The 18,582-nt window shown below is 54.1% G+C and overlaps 1 protein-coding gene across 2 annotated transcripts in view; it reads left to right on the top strand.

The window, feature by feature from the left end:
* The window catches only part of ITPK1 (inositol-tetrakisphosphate 1-kinase), a 182,341-nt gene that overhangs the window by 96,946 nt on the left and 66,813 nt on the right, over positions 1-18,582 (top strand). For both annotated transcript variants that reach the window (XM_017857903.1, XM_017857901.1), the window contains one exon: positions 8,981-9,106. In XM_017857903.1, the coding sequence (XP_017713392.1) occupies positions 8,981-9,106 (126 nt within the window). The remainder of the gene's footprint in view (positions 1-8,980; positions 9,107-18,582) is intronic.

Genomic DNA, 18,582 nt, shown 5'->3' with positions numbered 1-18,582 from the left:
CTGGGATTACAGGTGTGAGCCACCGCTCCCAGCTCCAAGTCCTATTCGTAAGGGTGTGTAGGAAAAATAAATGAGCATGACTGGTCAGGAAAATTGTGAAAAATGGAGGACCTAGCTCTTATTGGTATTAAACTGTATTATGAAGCTATTGTAATTAAAACAGTGTGGAAAAAAGAAAACCAAACCAAATCAATGTGGTATTGATGCAAGACAAATTAATGGAGAGTCCAAAATATGTGGGAATTATGAAAATATTGGCATTTGAAAACAGTGGGTAAAAGATAGGTAAGTAAATGTTGTTGAGACACTTGAGTGCCCATCGGGAAGAAAACGTACACAGATGCACACCTCAGTCTTCCACTGAAACAACTCCTGGTGGATCCAAGATCTAATGATAACAACTTAAAATGTAAAAATAGTTGAGAAAACCATGGGCTGATTTAAAAAACAGTCTAGGGAGCAAAGATCAAAAGATGAAAATATACATTTGAATTACATAAAAGTCAGGATTTTATGCCTGGCGAAACCACCACAACTAAAATAGAAAGACAACAACGTGGGCGGTGCTAGGCCTTACCACTGCCTGCTCGCCCCCACAGCCTCCGTTCCTGCCCTTGTTTTCCAGGTTGGGGTGCCAGTGCCAGGCCCTTCAGCTTGGAGAGTTTCGCGAAGCTGACAGTGGTGTGCTGTGTCGGTGGCTGGCAGGATGGAAAGACCCTGATTCCAGCCCTGGACAGGCTCTGGCTTCCTGACCTAGGTGGCTCTCAGGAGATGGTGTGGTTGAAAACTTGAGGCCTGCCAACTAGGATTTCAGAATTGTCCTCTTCTCCTGGAGCTGGGGCACGTCTGGGTTGGCAACGCTGTGCTTGTGGGTGCTTCCCTGCTTCTGGCCCCCTCAGATTGTATCTCGGACCACATGATAGCTCCCCCCAGCCTCACTCCCTGCACGTCAGGAAAGGACGTCCAGCTGGCTGTGTTGTCGGCCCACTCCCCTTCCTGATGAAGGCAGAAAGCTCAGGAGCCTGTGTCCTGGAGCCACAGGGACCTGGGGGTGTTGGGGGAGATTTGCTGGTTATATAGCCTCAGTTCGGTTGTTTTGCCTCTTGACTTCCTTGCTTCATGTGTGAAATGGCGACAGTGGCCTCTGCCTCCTAAGGACATGGAGTTTACGTACTTAGGAGATTAGGTCTGTCATTTGCTCAGTGCAGCACCTGGAATATGATAAGGGCCCCGGTAGTTCTGGTGGAGGTGATGATCAGAATCATGCCGGTGGAAAGCCAAAGGAGGCCAGAGAACATTCAGCCTCGTGTGAGGAAGAAAGTCTTATTTGCTGACACCAGTGCAGCATAGTCAGCTCTAGTCACAGAGGGAAGTAATCGCCGGCCGGCCCTGGCTGTGTGCTCATCACGACTATAGGAAGGATATTTCTTTACCCTCACTCCGCAGGCGAGGAAGCAGGCTTGGGGAGGGGAGGGATGTACCCTTTCCCAGGCTGCACAGCTGGAGGCTCAGCCCCTGCCCTCTGACCTCTGGGCATCCTTCTCCCTGGGGAGGGAGCACCTCTGTGCTTGAGGTGGCCTGGGAAGAAGAGCATTGGCCAGCCATGGAGGAGTGCTGCGGGCAAGAGGATTCTGTAAGTTCCTTCCTCCAGGCCTGGCAACAGGAGGTTAATGTGTGGGATCCTCTCCGCTCTCCCCACAACACACACAGAGTGCGGTCAGGCTTTGTTACGTGGCCTCTGATTCCCGCCTTGTGGGTCCAGATCTGCCAGCCCTTTTATGCCCCCCTTTTTTTTCTTTTTCTGCCAGCCTGTGATTCATACTTTCCCCCCGGGACAGGACTAGATTGGTGCCTGGCAACAGAGGGAGGGGTTAGCTCCTATCAGCTCTAACTGTAGCCTCTCAGGTGCCACTGTGAACAATAACACAGATGAAGCAGCCCCTTGGCCAAGACACACAGATCGAGGGACTCATCTGGCAGATTGAAGGGACTGCTAGGGGTGAGCTTTCCTGGGATGCTGGGGAGTAGCCACGTCCGTGATGTGGCTCTATCGAGGCTCCTGCCTTCTGCTCCTAAGGACTCTGACAAGTTATCTTCCTCTTACAGGATAAATCCCCATTCCTCTCTCATCCAAATACTAAACTACAATGTGAAAAAAATCACAACTAAATTCCGTTCTCAACCTTGCAGTCACCTGTCGGGGCCTGTTTGCCTTAATCTGCTTTTCTCCCCTTCCCTTTCCCTTCCCTTCCGTCCTTCCTTTGTTTCAACAAATGAAAAAGAAAAGCTTGGGGTAGGGGGACCACCTATTTTATGAGGACAGATTAGGTTGTGCCGTATTTACCAACAGCCTCAAAATCTTAGCTGAAAACCGTGGGTTATTCCACACTCATGCCACATCTCCACAGGGCCAGCTAGAGGCTCTGTCCATCTTGTTCACTCAGAGATCCACAACTGAGCAGCCGCATCTGGAAGGTCGCTGGTCTTGCACCAGAGGGGAGAGAGGGCTCTGGAGACCTCACTCCTGCAGTTACGGGCTCTGCCCAGGAAACAGCATGTTCTATTTTCACTCACAGCTCATTGGCCAGAATGAGTCACATGATCACCCATTTACCAGGGAATCAGGAAGTGCAGTCCTGCCTTGTGTCCAGAAGAGGGGCTGATAGGCCAGGCGTGGTGGCTCACACCTGTAATCCCAGGACTTTGGGAGTCCAAGGTGGGCGGATCATGTGAGGTTGGAAGTTTGAGACCAGCCTGGCCAAGCATGGTGAAACCCAGCACGTCTCTACAAAACAAACAAACAAAAACAGAAAAGTGGCTGCTACTCACAGTCCTTTTATTTTCATATTCTGAGTTTTCTTATCAGCCTTTTCCACAGTAAGTGTTGGTTCATGTGGTTGTAATTCAAGCACCTACCCATATCTCTATCAAGACCTCTTCATTGTCATCTCAGTGACTGCTTTTGTTGTTGTTGTTGTCATTTTTTAAGAGATATGGCCAGGCACAGTGGCTCACGCCTGTAATCCCAGCACTGCGGGAGGCTGAGGCAGGTGAATCACTTGAGTTTAGGAGTTCAAGACTAGCCTGGCCAACATGGTGAAACCCATCTCTACTAAAAATACAAAAACTAGCTGGGTGTGGTGGTGCACGCTTGTAATCCCAGCTACTCGGGAAGCTAGGCCAGAGAATTGCTTGGACCCGGGAGGCGGAGGTTGCATTGAGTGGAGATCATGCCAGTGTACTCCAGCCTTGATGGTAGACCGAGACTCTGTCTCAAAAGGAAAAAAAAAAAAAAAGATGCAATCTTGCCATGTTGGCCAGGGTGCATTCAAACTCTTGTGCTGAAATGATCCTCCCACCTCAGCCTCATGAGTAGCTGGGATTAAAGGTGTGCCCCACTGTGCCCAGCCACACCATCTCAGTGGCTCGTGACTAGCCCTTTGTAGTGGCATGCCCAGCATTAGCCAGCACCCCATTTTCGCACATGCACTCTGTGTCTTTTCTCTTGTCAGTATGTTGTCAGTGACTCTCCCTAGGCCAGAAGTGGCCTTCACCTGTTGATCATTTCCTTAGGCCAGCATCCCAGGAGTGGGTGTGCTTATCCTTTGCCTGCTCTTGGACCTGCCCCTCCAACACCCAGTGTTGAGAATGCAGAACAGGACTGGCCCATCCTGAGAACTCAGGGCCAGTCCTATTCTTAAGGAGCTGTGCTTGCCGAATGGGTGTAACTTTTCAGGGTCTAATGTCAACTCATAAATTCCCAGAACTTCGGCTCTACAAGGTAGCGCCATCCTTAGGCCATTTAGTTGTCTCGACCCTTTATCTTAGAGAGAAAAGTTTACCCACTCTTATGCCTTCAGGAGTTGGCTGTTTCTTCCCATTACCTGAGTAATTGGAAACCAGTTACTCAGGAATCAGGGAATTGGGTCAGAGAGCGTTTTCAACAGCTTCCCTCCCCAGCCTGGGGCAGAGGCTGCTAGGGTGACCAGTACTGTCCTTGTCCCAGGCTGCTGGTCTTGGTGGCAGCCCCCGGTGACCTCTAGCTCTTCACCTCTCTGGGGCTCCTTTGAGAGTGAGAGTTGTACTTGCCAGGGAAAGGCCTCCATCTCCTCTTTTCCAGGCTTCGTTTGGAATCAAACCCATTGAAAACACACCACTGTGTGTCATGGAGTCCTCCAAGGCCAAGCTCCTTTCCTTCTGTTTTTGTTTTGTTTTGTTTTGTTTTGTTTTTGAGTAAGGATCTTATTCTGTCTCCCAAGCTTGAGTTCAGTGGCATGATAGCTGACTGTAACCTCTGCCTCCCGGGTTTGAGCAATTCTCCCACCTCAGCCTCCCAAGGAGCTGGGACTACAGGTGCCCATCACCACACCTGGCTAATTTTTGTGTTGTTTGGTAGAGATGGGGTTTCACCATGTTGGCCAGGCTGGTCTCAAACTCCTGACCTCAAGTGATCTACCCGCCTGGCCTCCCAAAGTGCTGGGATTACAGGCACGAGCCACTATGTCTGGCCACAGCGTCCTTTTTGAAGTCTGTCCATGAGGTTTCCAGATCTGACTTTTTCTTCTGAAGAGACCTGCTTCTGCTTGGCAAGGCCTTTGAACTTTGGTGATGGCAGTTCTGTCCCAGATTCTCAGATCCATGAAGAGGGCAGAGGAATAAGTCAGACTTCAGCCCTCTCACCCGTTATTGGTTGGGACAAAACTTTTGGGAAGTTTCCACCGATCAGTAATAATAAGAATAGTAAGTATAGGGAAACACAATAGCTGACATTTATTGAGTGTCACTGGCTGGGTACTGCTAAGAGTGGGTGTGAAGTTGTGAGATTGTGACATGTTATTTAACCACCCTGCGCCTCTCGTGAGTCCGCATCTCAGACCATTGTGAGAATTGAGTGACTCACTGCATGTAAAGTGCTTAGAGCAGAGCCTGGCACCAAGCAAGTTTGCAAGAGCTGGGTGCTAGTGCTGGGATCACGAGGCTTCTTGCTTTAAAGACAAGGAAACTGAGATTCCTAGAGGATGGTGGCAACACAGCCCTCTCCATTACCTGAGTAATTGGAAACCAGTTACTGAGAAATTGAGGAATTGGGTCAGAAAGATTATATGATACCACAGAGGAAGAGCAGCCTCCAGCTCTGGAGCAGGAGACAATGGATTAAAGAATCAGCTTCATAACTGGGGTTATAGTGCAATCTTGGAGGGATGTGCAAAGGGTTCTGGGGCTGTGGGGAACACAAGGGAGCCACTAATTATTCCTGTTTGGGCTGAGACGAGTTGAGAAATGTGAAAGAGGATTGAACTTTTGCTCTGGGACTCTTAACAACCCTGTGAGGTGCAGGGAAGGGTTAATAGCATCCTCATTTTATGACTAGGGAAACGGAGGTACTCCACAGCTCAGTGACCTGCTCTTGTTCAGAAGCTGGTGGATTGGGGATGGGTTTCTAGGCCTGTCTGCCTGGCCCACCCCTCCCCAGTTCCAGGTCCTGGGAGAGACGGAGTGTCAGGACGTAGCTCAGCTTGGTTACCAGGCTGGGTACGATTGGGTTAATCATTTTGGAAGTCAAAGAGGACTTTGGGGCCACTGGGGTTTGTAGGCCTTTGTCCTGTCTCCCGGCCCTGCCCCCACCTCTAGTAAGTCTCTGCCTTCGTCCCTGAGGGAAACAGTGGCCCCTTGTTTTCTCCGAGTTCTGAACTCCAAGCGCCACACAGAGCAGGATCCAGCATGGGCCCTGCAAGATGGCGTGACTTGGAAACAGAGCGCCCACAGACCTCAGGTCCCGGCGGGCAGCCTTTCATTGAGACACTCTTGCTCCTGCTGAGAGGGACAAACCAGACCCCATCCTCTGAGGAGGACAAGAAGTCCCTGGGAATATTCTCTTTTCTGGGGGCAGAGTGTGGTCAGAAAAGCAGAATGACAACCTTGAAATGAGTTTCTGTCCCCATGGCATCTGCGAGACATGCCTCTGTGGTGCCCTTCCCCCTCGGGCATCCCCCTGCACAGTGTCCTTTCCTCCATGGCCTCCCCAGTCTCAGGAGCCGGGCCCTTTCTCCTGTAGGGCCGCACCCAAGGGCCCATCTCTTTTCCAGCCAGTGGAGGGAGACCGCAGCCCGTTGGCAGTGTGTTCAGGGGACAGGCCCCTTCAGGGCAGTTGTGGCATGTCAGGCACCTGCGGAAGAGCCACCAGAGCTGCCAACAACCCTGCCGGTACCCAGCACAGATGCCACCGCGAGAGGCGGCTGCACCTGAGAGCGGCCTAGGCCTTGTGTGTCCCAAGCTGCTGTTCTCACAAAAGGGTTTTACTGACATGAAAATGCTTGGAAAATACACAAAGGAGGGTGGCTCGTTTCCAGAGCTCAGCTGTTTACCTTCAGCAGAGCGCCAGGGATGCGGAGAGCTTATTTTCCAAACAGCCACGGTTGTCAGGTCTGCGGGCCTCAGGCCGATGCCAGGCAAGGACACCCAGGGCGTCCCCTCTGCTCACCTCCTTCCCCAGCACCAAGGGAACCCCACCGTTTCTCCCAGGCAGGGAAACCTGGAGGGCTGGCTGGAGATGCGGTGTCCCGTCTCCCTGGCGGGCATGGGGGTTCTGCAGGCCTGGATGCGTCGCTCCTGTGGCCCGGCTCCGCCTGCGCTCGTAGCTGTCTTGGCCTCTCGTTGGTGGTGCCTGTCCCATTGGAGCCACAGACTGTAGTGGAAATGGGTTGGTGTTTGGCTCTGTCTGACAGGCCAGTGTTCTCTGCCCATGGCCTCTCTACCTTCCTTCAGTTTCTACTTTTTCTGGGAAGAGGTGTTGGGTGGAGTGTAATTTGGAGAGCCCAGCAAAGCTCTTGCAGTTTCTTCTTTCTATCAAAGGGGAAACTGAGGCCCCAGGGGATGGCAAGCCCAGGTCAGCGGGCTGCTTGTGGAGGCTGACACGTGGGCATTGCTGCAGTCTCTATCCTGGCCGCTCCACCTGCGTGGCCCTGCTGGGTCATTTTCCTTCCTGGGCCGTTGGTGTCCTGGTCTGTGCAGCAGGGAGCGTCTTCCCCGGCCCCTCGGCTTGCCGTGAGGATGAGCCAATGCCAGGTCTCAGGAGATACTGGGAAGTGTCTTTCCCATCCCCTTCTTCACCCAAGAGCCCCAGAGATGGGCAACTTCTCAGCTAGCCTGGTTTTGGTTTTATTTTGTGTTGTTTTGTACACAGGCCTGTCACCATGGGGAGGGAACAGCATTCCTTAGTAGTTTCTTATTGTGAGGTCTAAAGGATTTTTTTTTTCTATATAGGGGAAATCCCTTAACATCTTTCCTGGCAAACAGTAAGAAAGAGGAGTTAAAGACACCAGCAGACAAGAGCTGCCCCGTTGCGGGGGTGCAACAGAGAAGAGTTTAGTAAGGGACCATCACAGGGTGCGGGCAGGCCCGAGAGCCAGCACAGGACAAAGTTCCCTGCTAACAAGCCCTGAGAGCTGTCACCACCCCTAGGCCTGAGGGGACAAGGGGACCAAAATGTACCTGGAGCCATAGGGAAGGCGGTAGTATTGAGAGAGGGGCTGCCCTGCTCCATGGGGACTGTGTCTCCTGCCAGAAATATGGCAGGGGGTCAGGGTGTGAGGATGCTGCAAGTACACCCCTCCCTCTCTCCTTCTTGCCCATCTTCTGTTGTGCCTCCAGTTGGCCCAACTTGGCCAGAGGAGAAGGCAGCCAGGTGGTTGTGGCCTTAGAGGACAGCTGCCTAGGGCACAGAGCAGGCATGGGGAGCGGGGTTGTGGGGGCAGGCAGTGGGGAATGGAATGAGAAGCGCAGCCTGAGATCTGAATTTGTGTCCCCGCTCCACCGCCTTCCTGCTGTGAGACCCTAGGCAGGTTTTAAAAGTCTCCGTCCTCTACTTTCCTCATTTGTAAAATCACTTCTCATAGTGATTGTTAAATACAATGAAAGAAATGCACGCAAACTTTGAGTGTGGTGCCGACTGCCAGTGAGCATTTGTAGTTGTCGTTATGATGTCTTTAGTAACATCTTTAAAACAGTCAGCCTTGAATCCTGGAGGGAAACCCACTTGGGGGTGGGGATGAGAGCAGGGGTGGGGCTTGTGACCTTCTCTGGCCTCTGCTGAGGCCAAATTGGGGGTCAGCCAGGTACTGGGCTGGCGCTGCTGCCTCCAAGGCACTGGCCTTGCAGGTGGTGGTGGCTGTGGGCTGGGAGGGAGGCATGTGGCGGGTCAGGCAGCGGGTGTCAGGCTGCCCCGGCTTTTGGCAAGTGTTCCTGTGTTGGGGTCAGGTGACGCTGACTGTCTGTTGGCCAGAGGCCTTGGGGACAGATCATCCCAACCTCAGGCACTTGCAAAAATAAACACCTTCCCCGGCAAAGCAGGGGAGCAGCGTGGAACAGATTGCAGGCAGCCCTGCACGCCTTCGCTTCTCCCGATGAGCCCAGATTTCAGTGTGAAGTGCAAGCGGCTGGTCGCTCGAAGCAGCAGCTTCTAGATTCCTGAGGACCACAGCTTTGCCAAGACTTTTTATAGGTTAGCAGAAGCAGTATCCGCTTAGATCTAAGTTCTGATCAGGCTGTATGACGTGAGTCATTTACTTAACCCCTTGGAGCCCTAGTTTCCCTAGGTGGTTGGGCAGATGGAACGTGTTCAGAAAAGCCTTTCTCTGTAAAGCCATTTCTCAGCATCACTTGCCTGGCCTGTTGACACCGTCACCTTGATTCCTCTTATGTGTCTTCTGCGTCCTGGGTAGCATGGGGCTTGGGGAACAGAAGTACAAACGTGGGCCGTGCCCTTGAGGAGTTAGCAGGAGAGAAGAGTTGTGGGGTCTTGGAGGGTTTGCCCTGCTTGTCCTGTCTGTATTTTCCATGTCAGCCCTCCTGCCCCATCTCCAGAGTGCTACAGGGAGGCTTGAGGGTCCTCTGGTGATGTGCCCCGGGGTGGACAGGAGGATGGGGGCAGTGGACTCAGGTGCTGAAGTTGTTGTTTTTGTCTGTGTTCCCTGCCTCCCAGCTGAACCTTAGCCGGCCGATCGAGGAGCAGGGCCCTCTGGACGTCATCATCCACAAGCTGACCGACGTCATCCTTGAAGCTGACCAGAATGATAGCCAGTCCCTGGAGTTGGTGCACAGGTTCCAGGTGAGTGAGGACCATGCAGCCCTTGGCTGTGGCATTTTCAGGAGGAGGAGGGAAGGCCCTGGAATGGCCGTGTGCGTGTTTAGGGCAGTAGCGGCTCTCTGGAGGTATAGTCTGGAGAAATGGCTCTGCCACTGGCGAGACATGGGCTTGTGGGTAGGTGCTTTGTGCGGCCTCGGTGTCCTCGGGTGTAGCATGGGGGCTGAACCAGGTCATGGTTGGGCCGTCTCCACCCCCTGGCTGTGTAGACACGGTTTACTGATGAGGCACCACTGAGTTCTAGTGTGGCCTCCACACCCTCAGCACAGGCACGTGCAACCCTTTCCCCCAGCTCGGGTGAGCACAAGGGATGGAACCCTTTTGCTGCACTTGATAAAGGGGACTCCCGAGGGCCTTTGAACTGAGTCCTGCCTTGGTGGAGAACCCTGCCTCTGCCTGTTACTTTGACCTGGGTACTCACCTTTGAGCACAGCCAGAGGTATCTTGCTGAGTCCCTTGGTCACTTCCCTGTCCCCACCCCACTTCCCCAGCAGCCTCCCAGGTCCTGACCGCACAGTGACCTGCCCGCCGCCTTGGGGTTCTCATGCTGGCTACTGACTTGTTCTGTGTTCTTTCTGTTGTGGACAAGAACATGATTCTGTCCTCTGGAAAGCAGCTCAGAGGTCATGAAAAACAAAGTTGTATTGTCAGTGAAAATGCAGGCAAGATGGTAGCTGTTTTCGGGCCTGCCTGGTGGGATGGGGATGCCTGAGCTGGGGTTTCCAGCATGTGATAGGTGCAGATTTGGTGCCCTACTTTTCTTCATCAGGACAAAGGGCATCTCGCCCGCCTCCTGGTCATCCACTGTCGCCGTCCTGCTGACACTATTTTCTCCCTGTGTGTTTGGGGTTGGCCACCTTGGCCCCTCTTGCTTCCCTGGGGCTCTCACCCTGTTCCTTGGCCAATTCCCTGCTGCACATTCCTGCTTCCCACCAGGAAGTGGCCCCAGAGGCAGGTGCAGTCTGCTCCCGGCCTCCCCTGCTCGGGGGCAGGGCATGTCACACGTTACGCCCTCCAGGGCGTCTGCCCCCCCAGTGGCCCCACGTCCATTCCACTTGCTGGACGCTGTCTCCTTCATCGGACTGGAGACTGTGGGAAAAACATGGTTGGGCTCCTCTGTGACCTCATGGAGCCTCAGTTTCCTTATTTTTAAAATGGGTGCTAGGAATAAGAAAAGCTCAGACCATGTTGGGAGGAGTGTGCTGGGGCTCGATGGGAACAAGACAGAGGAGAAGTGTGCCCTGGTGATGCACTGCTTCCTGAGCCCCTGTCCCATGCCAGGGCTGGGCTGATCAACACTCACCCACGTGCTGCATTTGATCCCCACAGCCTTGGTGCAGACTCACCAGCCTTGTTGATAAGCAGGAAGCAGAGGCGTGGGAACATATGCAGCTTGTCCACAGGGAGCCGGCAGAGCCGGGGGTCAGTCCTGACTTTCTCAGGTGAGCCACTGCTCATCCTGGGGGCTTGCTGTTCTGTTCCTCTCTGGCCCCAGCCTATACAACTGTCCTGGGGTGTGGTCCCAGCCAATCCAAGTCACACAGCGACTTTCCCCTGAGCCATTTGCTCCTGCCTCACCCCCGTCTCCTTCGGAAGGCCCCTGAGTCCCCAGTTCATGTTCCTGTGGTGCCCTCGGGGGACATTTTCTGGAGGAGCACAGCCATGCCTAGGCTGCCGCACAGCCCTTTGGTGCAGGGATAGCGCATCTCTTGCTGAGTCCATCTGGGGGATAGTGGCCTTCCAGATGCCTGATTACCATTACCTCCGAAAGCACCGCAGAGCAGTTACTGCATACCAGGCCCTGCTGGGAAGCGCTTCACGGCGGTTGACCTGCTTGCTCCCGTGAGCTGTAAGGTTTGATGATTCCTGTCCTGTGGATGAGGAAGCAGGTGCAGGGCAACTAGAAAGTGGTCCAGGTAGGATTAGAGCCTCCGCTAGCTTGCTCTCCTCACGTGCTGTGTGGCCTCTCCAGAGATGGGTGAGGTGGAGGACTTGGGAGTCAGACTGTCTTCAAGGCAGATCCTTGTTCCAAAACTTAGGAGCCGCTCGCCTCCCCCCAGCCTCAGTTCCTTCCTCCTTGGGTGGGCAGGTTGCTGGGAGGAGTAAACGCCTGTGGGTGTGAAGTTCCCGTTGTAGCTCAGTGCCACTTCGTCACACCCACACGGTTGCTCTTCCTAGAGAGAAGGCCACAGCTCCCGGCTAGCCTGGGCCCGGAGTTCTGGAACATCTGCTCCCAGGCTCTTATCCCTCTTGCCTGCTCCCCAGATACACACACAGCCCACAGCCCAGGCAGGTGATGTCCAAACAGTGAATGAGAGTGCCCACTGTGTTCCTTTTCTGGGCAGAAAAGAATATTAACAGGGAGAATGTGTGGAGGGCAGCATGGGGACTTGTGGCTTAAGGCTGTCAGGCAGCCACAGGTGTGTTTCTCAGGTAGGGTCTTGGCTGGGTCTTGGGGGATGGTTGCCATGACCTCACCATAACCTCCCAGCACCAGTATTTCTGGGATAAATTTTCATCGCCATCTGTGCTTCAGTAAGAAGCCGGATATCTGATAAAGTGGGAAGTTTTCTCCTTTGTGAAGAGAACAATCCTTTGGGGAAAAGGGTGCGGGGCTGCACTTTCCAGAGGCCCCAGGAGAGAGGAGGCAGGCGGGGCTGGCACAGAGAAGGACTGAGAGGCACTGGGATGGGGGCCGGGGAAGAGGCTTCCTTCTACCACTGGTCACTGGGCTGTCAGCATTGACCGTCCCCCTCCCTCTGCCATAAGATGCAAGTTCAGAGCCAGACCATGTAGACCCAGGGAGGCGGACACTTGACCTCAGTCGTGCCATTTGTTTTCAGATTTTTGTTTCAAATTTTATTTTCCAGGCATTAACTAGGAGGCATGAGTGTGGTTTGAGGACTGGGAGGGATAGGGATGCTATAGGCAGAGGCAGGGGAAGCAGCACGCAGAGCTGGGGTCCTCCCATTTTGTTGTGAGCAGGAAAACAGAGGCAAGATGCTTTGCCCCAGCAGGGGCTCAGCTGGAAGGGCCTTCTCCACAGGCCATATTCAGGTCCAGGGAGGAAGGAGGAAGTGGTTTGGGGCTGTGTGGGTGGAGACAAAGACATTTCTGAGATGTTCCTCAGGGCCCCGGAGCACTGCACCAGGCTGCCTCTGTGAAAGCTCTGGTCCCCAGGGAGGGAAAAATTCCCAGAGTCAGGAGGCCATGCCTGCTTCTGGCTGCCCTGGTGGGCAGGTGGAGGGTGTGGGCCAGAGGCTTACTGCAGAACATTAAAGCTGCTGGTCACAGAACCTTCACCACTGCCCCAGGGTTTTGGATTTTTTTTTGTTTTTATTTGTTTGTTTTTTGTGTGTTTTTGATTGGCTTCTAAATGGCTTGGCTCGGAGACTCGGTTGGGATGATTCAGTTGTTTTTCTGTTCCAAGGTTCACATGGAGCCAGCAGCCTGGTGCCTCTGAGGCTCTGCCTGAGGTTTGGTTCTCAGTGTACAGACCCAGGCAGGGGCCCCCAGGGCCTGGCCACATGGGCAAGTGGGGCTGGCGTGCCAAGAGGGTCCCTGCCCTGGGCCTGGGGACACTAGGGGCCTCCTGGCCTGGTGAGTGGCTTCCCCAGGGGAGCAACACACGCCTTCTCCTCGCCGTGGCGCCCGGAGCCATCTGCCAGGTGTGGACGCAGGGTGGGAGGAAAGGGGCCCGCCCTTCTTTTCTGCTGCCCCTTCTAGCCCCAGAATTGCCTCTGAAGGGCTGCAGTGATTGCGATCCATGGGTCATATGGGGCTGCCTCGGGGGACTTTCCTGGGATTCTGCCTGAATAAGCTTAGAACTGACGAGGTTTTAGTCTCAACTGCTGCCTCTTCCCTGTCTTTATCAGAAGGACGGTAATTGTCCCCCAGATGTTCCCTGAACTCCCGGTCTGCACACAGACTGCAAGGAGAGGGTCCTCTGCGGTCGCCCACGAGCTCCTGGCCAGGAGGGGAGGCCGGCGGGCAGACCCAGAACTGACCTCAGTGCACCTAAAGTGATGAGTTAGGAAAAACACGGGTCTGATCATAGCATGGCTTGGCTTGAAGCATCCCATGCTTTCTTATTGCTGTGACACTGAAGGCCATGATTGCCAACTTGACCCATGGGGCCTCAGTGATCTGCCCCACCCACTCCTTCCCTGGCCCCCTCAGCAACTGCTCAGGCTCTGATGCGTGTCCACCTCGGCGTCTTTCCACAAGCTGTTCCATCAGCTCAGTGCCCCTTCCCAAGAAACATCCTCCCTCGTGAGCTGACTAATGACACATCTCTTGTCCCAGGCCCTGCCAGCTTAGCACTGTTTCTTCATGCCCTTCGGAAGTTTGTAATTCTTTATCAGTGGCTATTGTCTGTCCCTTCACTGGGGCAGGGATTGTGTCTGCTCCCAGCAGCTGGTGTTCCCACTGCCGCCTGCAGTGCCTAAGTGTTTAGGTGGAGGCGCATGCCCTGTGCTGGTCATGTGCTGGGATGGGGCTTGCGGAGGGAGGACATGGCTCTGCTGGGCTGCTGGGAGCAGGGAGGGAGGAGGCCAGGAGGGTTCATGAGGCAGATGGCACTGCCTGCTGGGCATGTATGGCGATGTCTCCAGGTGTCAGCAAGGTTGGAGAGGGAGCAGCAAGGCCAGAGCTCCAAAGCTCTTTCATGCCAGGCTGTGCAGCTTGGAATCTATCCTGCAGGGAGAGTGGGGCGGGGATGGTGGTGATACGATCGGACATAACTGGCAAGAGAGAGGCCCTGCTTCGAAGGGGAGATTGCCAGTGCAAGATGAACTCTGAGCAGGTGAGGACACTGTTTACTCCTTGGAACCTGGGTGCTTCCAAGATGAAGAAGGAGCTCATGGCCCCAGGCTCAGTGTTGTGCCCATCTCAGCCCCAGGTGCCCCTGCATGTGGTCCTGAGCGTCCCCTCCCTCTGCCGCCGTGACAGGCCGGCCTCTGAGCAGCTTGAGCCTTGTCCAGCCTACACAGGACAAAATTGCACTCACCTCCTGGCTCCTCTCAGTGTGTAATGATCTAAAGTGGATCTGGGAAGGAAGCTCCTGCCCCGAAGGATCCAGGAAGAGAATGCACACTTGGCCACACTGGTTCTTTCTGTGTTTTCCCTGGAAGGAAACCATGTTTAGCCTTCAATAGTGCCTCCCTGATCCCACCACCCTCCTGAGGGGACAGGAAGCAAGTGGGACTGGGAGCTGGTGGGAGGGGTGACGTTTGAGGTCCTCCCTGCTAGTCCGCCAGGTGAGGCCAGGTTTCACTGCAGGGATAGACAGCTCCCCTCACCCAGCACAGGCTGAGCTTGGCTTGCGCCACATGGTCACGGAGGGTTAGGCACAGATTTGCAGTCTGAAATAACAGCCGTCACAGCAGGGGGTGAGAAGGCAGTGAGGCTTATGCTGGCTCTCAGTGTCTACCTTGTGGTGACACGGACTCATCCATCTCACTGGACCTCCCTACAGGCAAGGGAACTCAATACTGCATAGTTCCCTTTTCTTTTTAAAAACAACTAAAATACCTTGTTAGGGTTATTGTTAGCATTAAACTAATTAATACCTGCGATGCCCATAGTGCTGGCATGGTGTGAGTGCTGCATGTGTGTGTAATGGTCGACCACGCTTACTGTGAGTGCCTGGGGTGTGATGACACGTGCAAGCCACTCAGTACAGGCCTGGCACCTAGTGAACCGTCAGTCACCGTGGCTTATGTCAATATTATTCTTACAGTGACAGTAGGACTACTCTGTCAGCCTTATCTGTGGCCGCAGCTGACTTGAGAGCTCTCAGTCCTAATTGGAGTCAGTAAGGCAGTGATTATGAAAGTGTCCCCAGACGGGAGATGCATTCTGTGCTAGGGCAGCAGAAATGCCTAAAAGGCAGGGCCAGGTGGGGGTCAGAGGGACTCGAGTGCTGTTCCCTGGCCCCACCCTTCACCTGCTGGCCCACCTGGGCCTCGATCCCCTTGCCTACTGCATAGGGAAGGTGCAGGATGGCACAGAAGACCTTCAAAGCTGTTGCGTCTGCCTCTAAAGGACTACCCAAGGCCTCGGCTCACATTTACCCCAAATATGATTTCACAGCTGCATTGAATCAGACCCTGTCGGCCCCTGATGTTTATTGAGCAGTTGCCAGCACAGGGATGGAGAGGAAGTAGAAGAAACAAAGGTTTTTGTTGTTCTAGGTCTTCGAATCCGACTTGGAAGATAACATCTAAGCCTATCAGAGGATAAATAACACTGTAGAATCTAAGTGGGTTTGTGTCGGCTTTGCCTTTGTGCCTGCTGACCGGTGGGGTCAGAGTAAGAACCGTGTGCCCCTGGAAGGGGTTTGTGTTGTCACCAGGGAGCCGTGGGACGGCTCCCTATTTGCCAAGCAGGTACCACGTGGCCCATTCTGCCGTGGGCAGTTCTTATCTCTTATGTCTTTGATCCTCATCTCAGTCCCTGAGATAATGGAATTATTTCCCCATTTTTCAGCGGGAGACAACTGCGGCCCAGGAGAGTTAAGTCACTTGCCCAGGGTCAGGTAGAAAGCTGCAAGGCCAGGATCATAGCTTGGAGGGGCTTTGGTGACAGCTGATGGCTCTGTGGGTGGTGTGAGGGTTGGTGATTTCAGGGCCACCTTGGCAGGAGGTCATCATCTGGGATTGCCTCTGACACAGCTGGTGTCATGTGACAATGAGACTGCTGGCCAGCAAATGCCACGGGAGGCAGAGTTGGACGCATCTGGTGGCCGTGGTCCCAGAGAAACAGATCATGTCCTGTTCTGGGGTGGCGGTGAGGTCAGCCTCTCGATAACTGCTGCCCTGGGTCATAGGCGACTCCTCCTGTGATGTCTAGCCACACAATCTGTCCATTGTGCACCAACACCAGGCCAGGAATCGCCCTTTCTGCTTTGGGGAGGGTGGGACCATTCTGTGCCGTTAGCCTGTTGCAGTTGCTTCCACTTGTGGAAAGTAAGCCTGTTCCCCAGGAAGACATGTGGCCCTCTTACAACCAGGAGCAGAGCTAGACTTTGTGTAGCTCAGTTGGGACAGGGGCAGGAGAGGGCACCCCAAAGCCTGAGCTCTGAGCCAGCGTGTGGGCTGCCGCCCCTCTGCTTGTGTGTGGACAGTCAGGGTTTTTCAGCTCAGGGTCTGGGGGCTTGTTGAGTTTTAGAAATATTAATGTTTATCAATAATACATTTTCCCCAAAGTTTTAGAAAGAACTTTTATGCACACTATTTCTGGGTTTCTTAACCTCAACATGATTGACAACTTGGGCTGGATAATTCTGTGCTGCTAGGGGCTATCCCAGGCAATACAGGGTGCTTAGTGGCCTTCCCGGCTGCTCATTACCAGATGCAAGCAGCCCTCCCCACCAAAAATCTCTCCAGATGTTCCCTGGTGGAGGGAGCCCACGCCATCCGTGGTTAAGTGGCACCGCGTTTTGTAAGAGATGGGTCCAGCAGCTCTGAGAGCTCAGGCAGGCCAGTCAAGTCGTTCCTGGTTTTTGTGTGGACCCTGAGGCCCTGTTGGGTAGTTTCTGGGTTTTAGTGTTTAGAATTGCACACCAAGAGGACTAGCATCTTGTGGCTTCTTTTCTTCAGTAATATGAATACCTGCGGTACAAAGGACACCCTGTTTTCTGTTTCCTCCTGGTTTGTGTGGGTGGCATGACTTCTCATCGTGTTTCTGTGCTGCCTGTACAGGCTATGTGCCCGGGATAAAGCCCACTGTGGCTGCCTTTGTTTTCATGTAATAAATCCCATTGCCACCTCACCAGCCAAGAGTACAACCGGCCGGGTAAACCATGCGCTGGCCCTCTGCTGACCTCGGCCTTCTGGGATGGACAGAGTGAGGCATGAGGATATCCTCTGAGCCCCTCCCTGAAGGTCCCTGCCCCACCTCCCACACCTCCTGGCAGCCAGCCCTTGATCTGGCCCTGGCCCTTACCCATTTGTCTCTCCACTGATCTGTGAGATCATTTATCAATAACGATGATGTTCATTCAGCAAGTCTTAGTTGAGAACTTACTGTCTGCCAGAGTTCCTAAAAGACATTACAGATGCAACAATCAATAAGACCTGGTGGACACAGCCCCTGCCCTGCTGGAGCTGTATCCAAGTGTGAGTGCATTGGATCATGACAACAAAACCTAGGTAAATAGAGGACAAGGTAACACAGCCCCGGTGATGGCGAGTACTAGGAAAAAACACACCGAGGCCTGGGAGAACAGAGAGGTCCTTGTTACTGATCCTCTGAGGAGTTGACATTGAGCTGAGGCCTAAAGGGCAGGACAGTCAGGAGGGGAGCAGGCAAGGGGGCAGCACCTGGCCAGGCCCTTCAGTGAGACAGGATGGAGCTGCAAGGACCCACAGTAGCCAGGCACAGCTGGAGCACAGTGGCTAGGGCTGTCTGCAGTGGACTGGGAGCTGGCAGGAGCCAGGCTGAGCCTGGGCCTGGTGGCCTCCTGGGAGCGCTGGGTAGCTCTTTGAGGACTCGAAATATTATGCCAGCTCCCCTCTTTGATGGCTCCAAGTTGAGCCACAGACAATGTGACATTTTCTAGTCCCCAAGCTCTCTGAGGAGGAAGGAGCCCCGCCCATTGCAGTAGTCAGAGGTCAAGGAGGAGCTCCCGGGGCAGCAGGACGACTCCCACTTCTGAGCATGCCCACAGCCACTGAAGAGGATGGCTGACATGTGGAACAGAGGCCAGTGTCATCCACAGGGTAGATGTCGTAGCCAGGTCACCCCTGGCAGCAGGAGCTGTCTCTCTTCTTGTGCACCTAGAGCGTGCACCAGAAACTAGAAGACTAGGGTGGCTGGATGCAGAGGTGAGGAGCCCAGGGGTCCTCTGGCCTCAGTGACCCAGTTGGCCTAGGTCAGCAGCACCGCCGCAAACTGTGCCCTGATTCTGGATGACTGTTCTCTCCCTGCAGACACTAGTTTGTAAGCCCTGCTGGCTGTGAGTCATGTTTGCAAACCCAGCAATGCATCACATGGACAAGGCATGGGAATCCGTGGGCTGCCAGGAGGCATTGGCTTGTTCTGGGAACTGAAAGTCAGACTCAGCCAGGCGACTGTGGGCCAGGTTGAGGTGGGTGGGGCTCCAGCAGGCATGTCACCTTTGGCCTTGATGTAGGGAAGCTGCTCTCCTGTGTGTTACTGTACACAGGGGAGGGGCCGCTGCACAGGCCCACCAGAGCAGGTGCGTGGGAATGCGTGTAGGTGTTCAGACAGGCGCTTAGGGGGTGTTGGGCTGCTGCTGAGGTTGGTGGAACCCAGCTCCGTGTGACCTTGGGCAGGCAGCCCCTTTCTTGTCCTCCTCTCGTTCAGCTGGTAGCTGTGACAGTGGGCCAGGTGACCGACCCCTTCCGGCTCCATCTGTGTGGAAATCACAGCTGTCCCTTTATCCTGTGGGATCCTTCCCTTCCCTGGTCGCCTAG

The sequence above is a fragment of the Rhinopithecus bieti genome, unplaced genomic scaffold, assembly GCF_001698545.2.
Source record: "Rhinopithecus bieti isolate Rb0 unplaced genomic scaffold, ASM169854v2 scaffold_41913, whole genome shotgun sequence".
NCBI classification, from domain to species: domain Eukaryota; kingdom Metazoa; phylum Chordata; class Mammalia; order Primates; family Cercopithecidae; genus Rhinopithecus; species Rhinopithecus bieti.
This window is presented reverse-complemented; position numbering and strand designations above follow the sequence as displayed.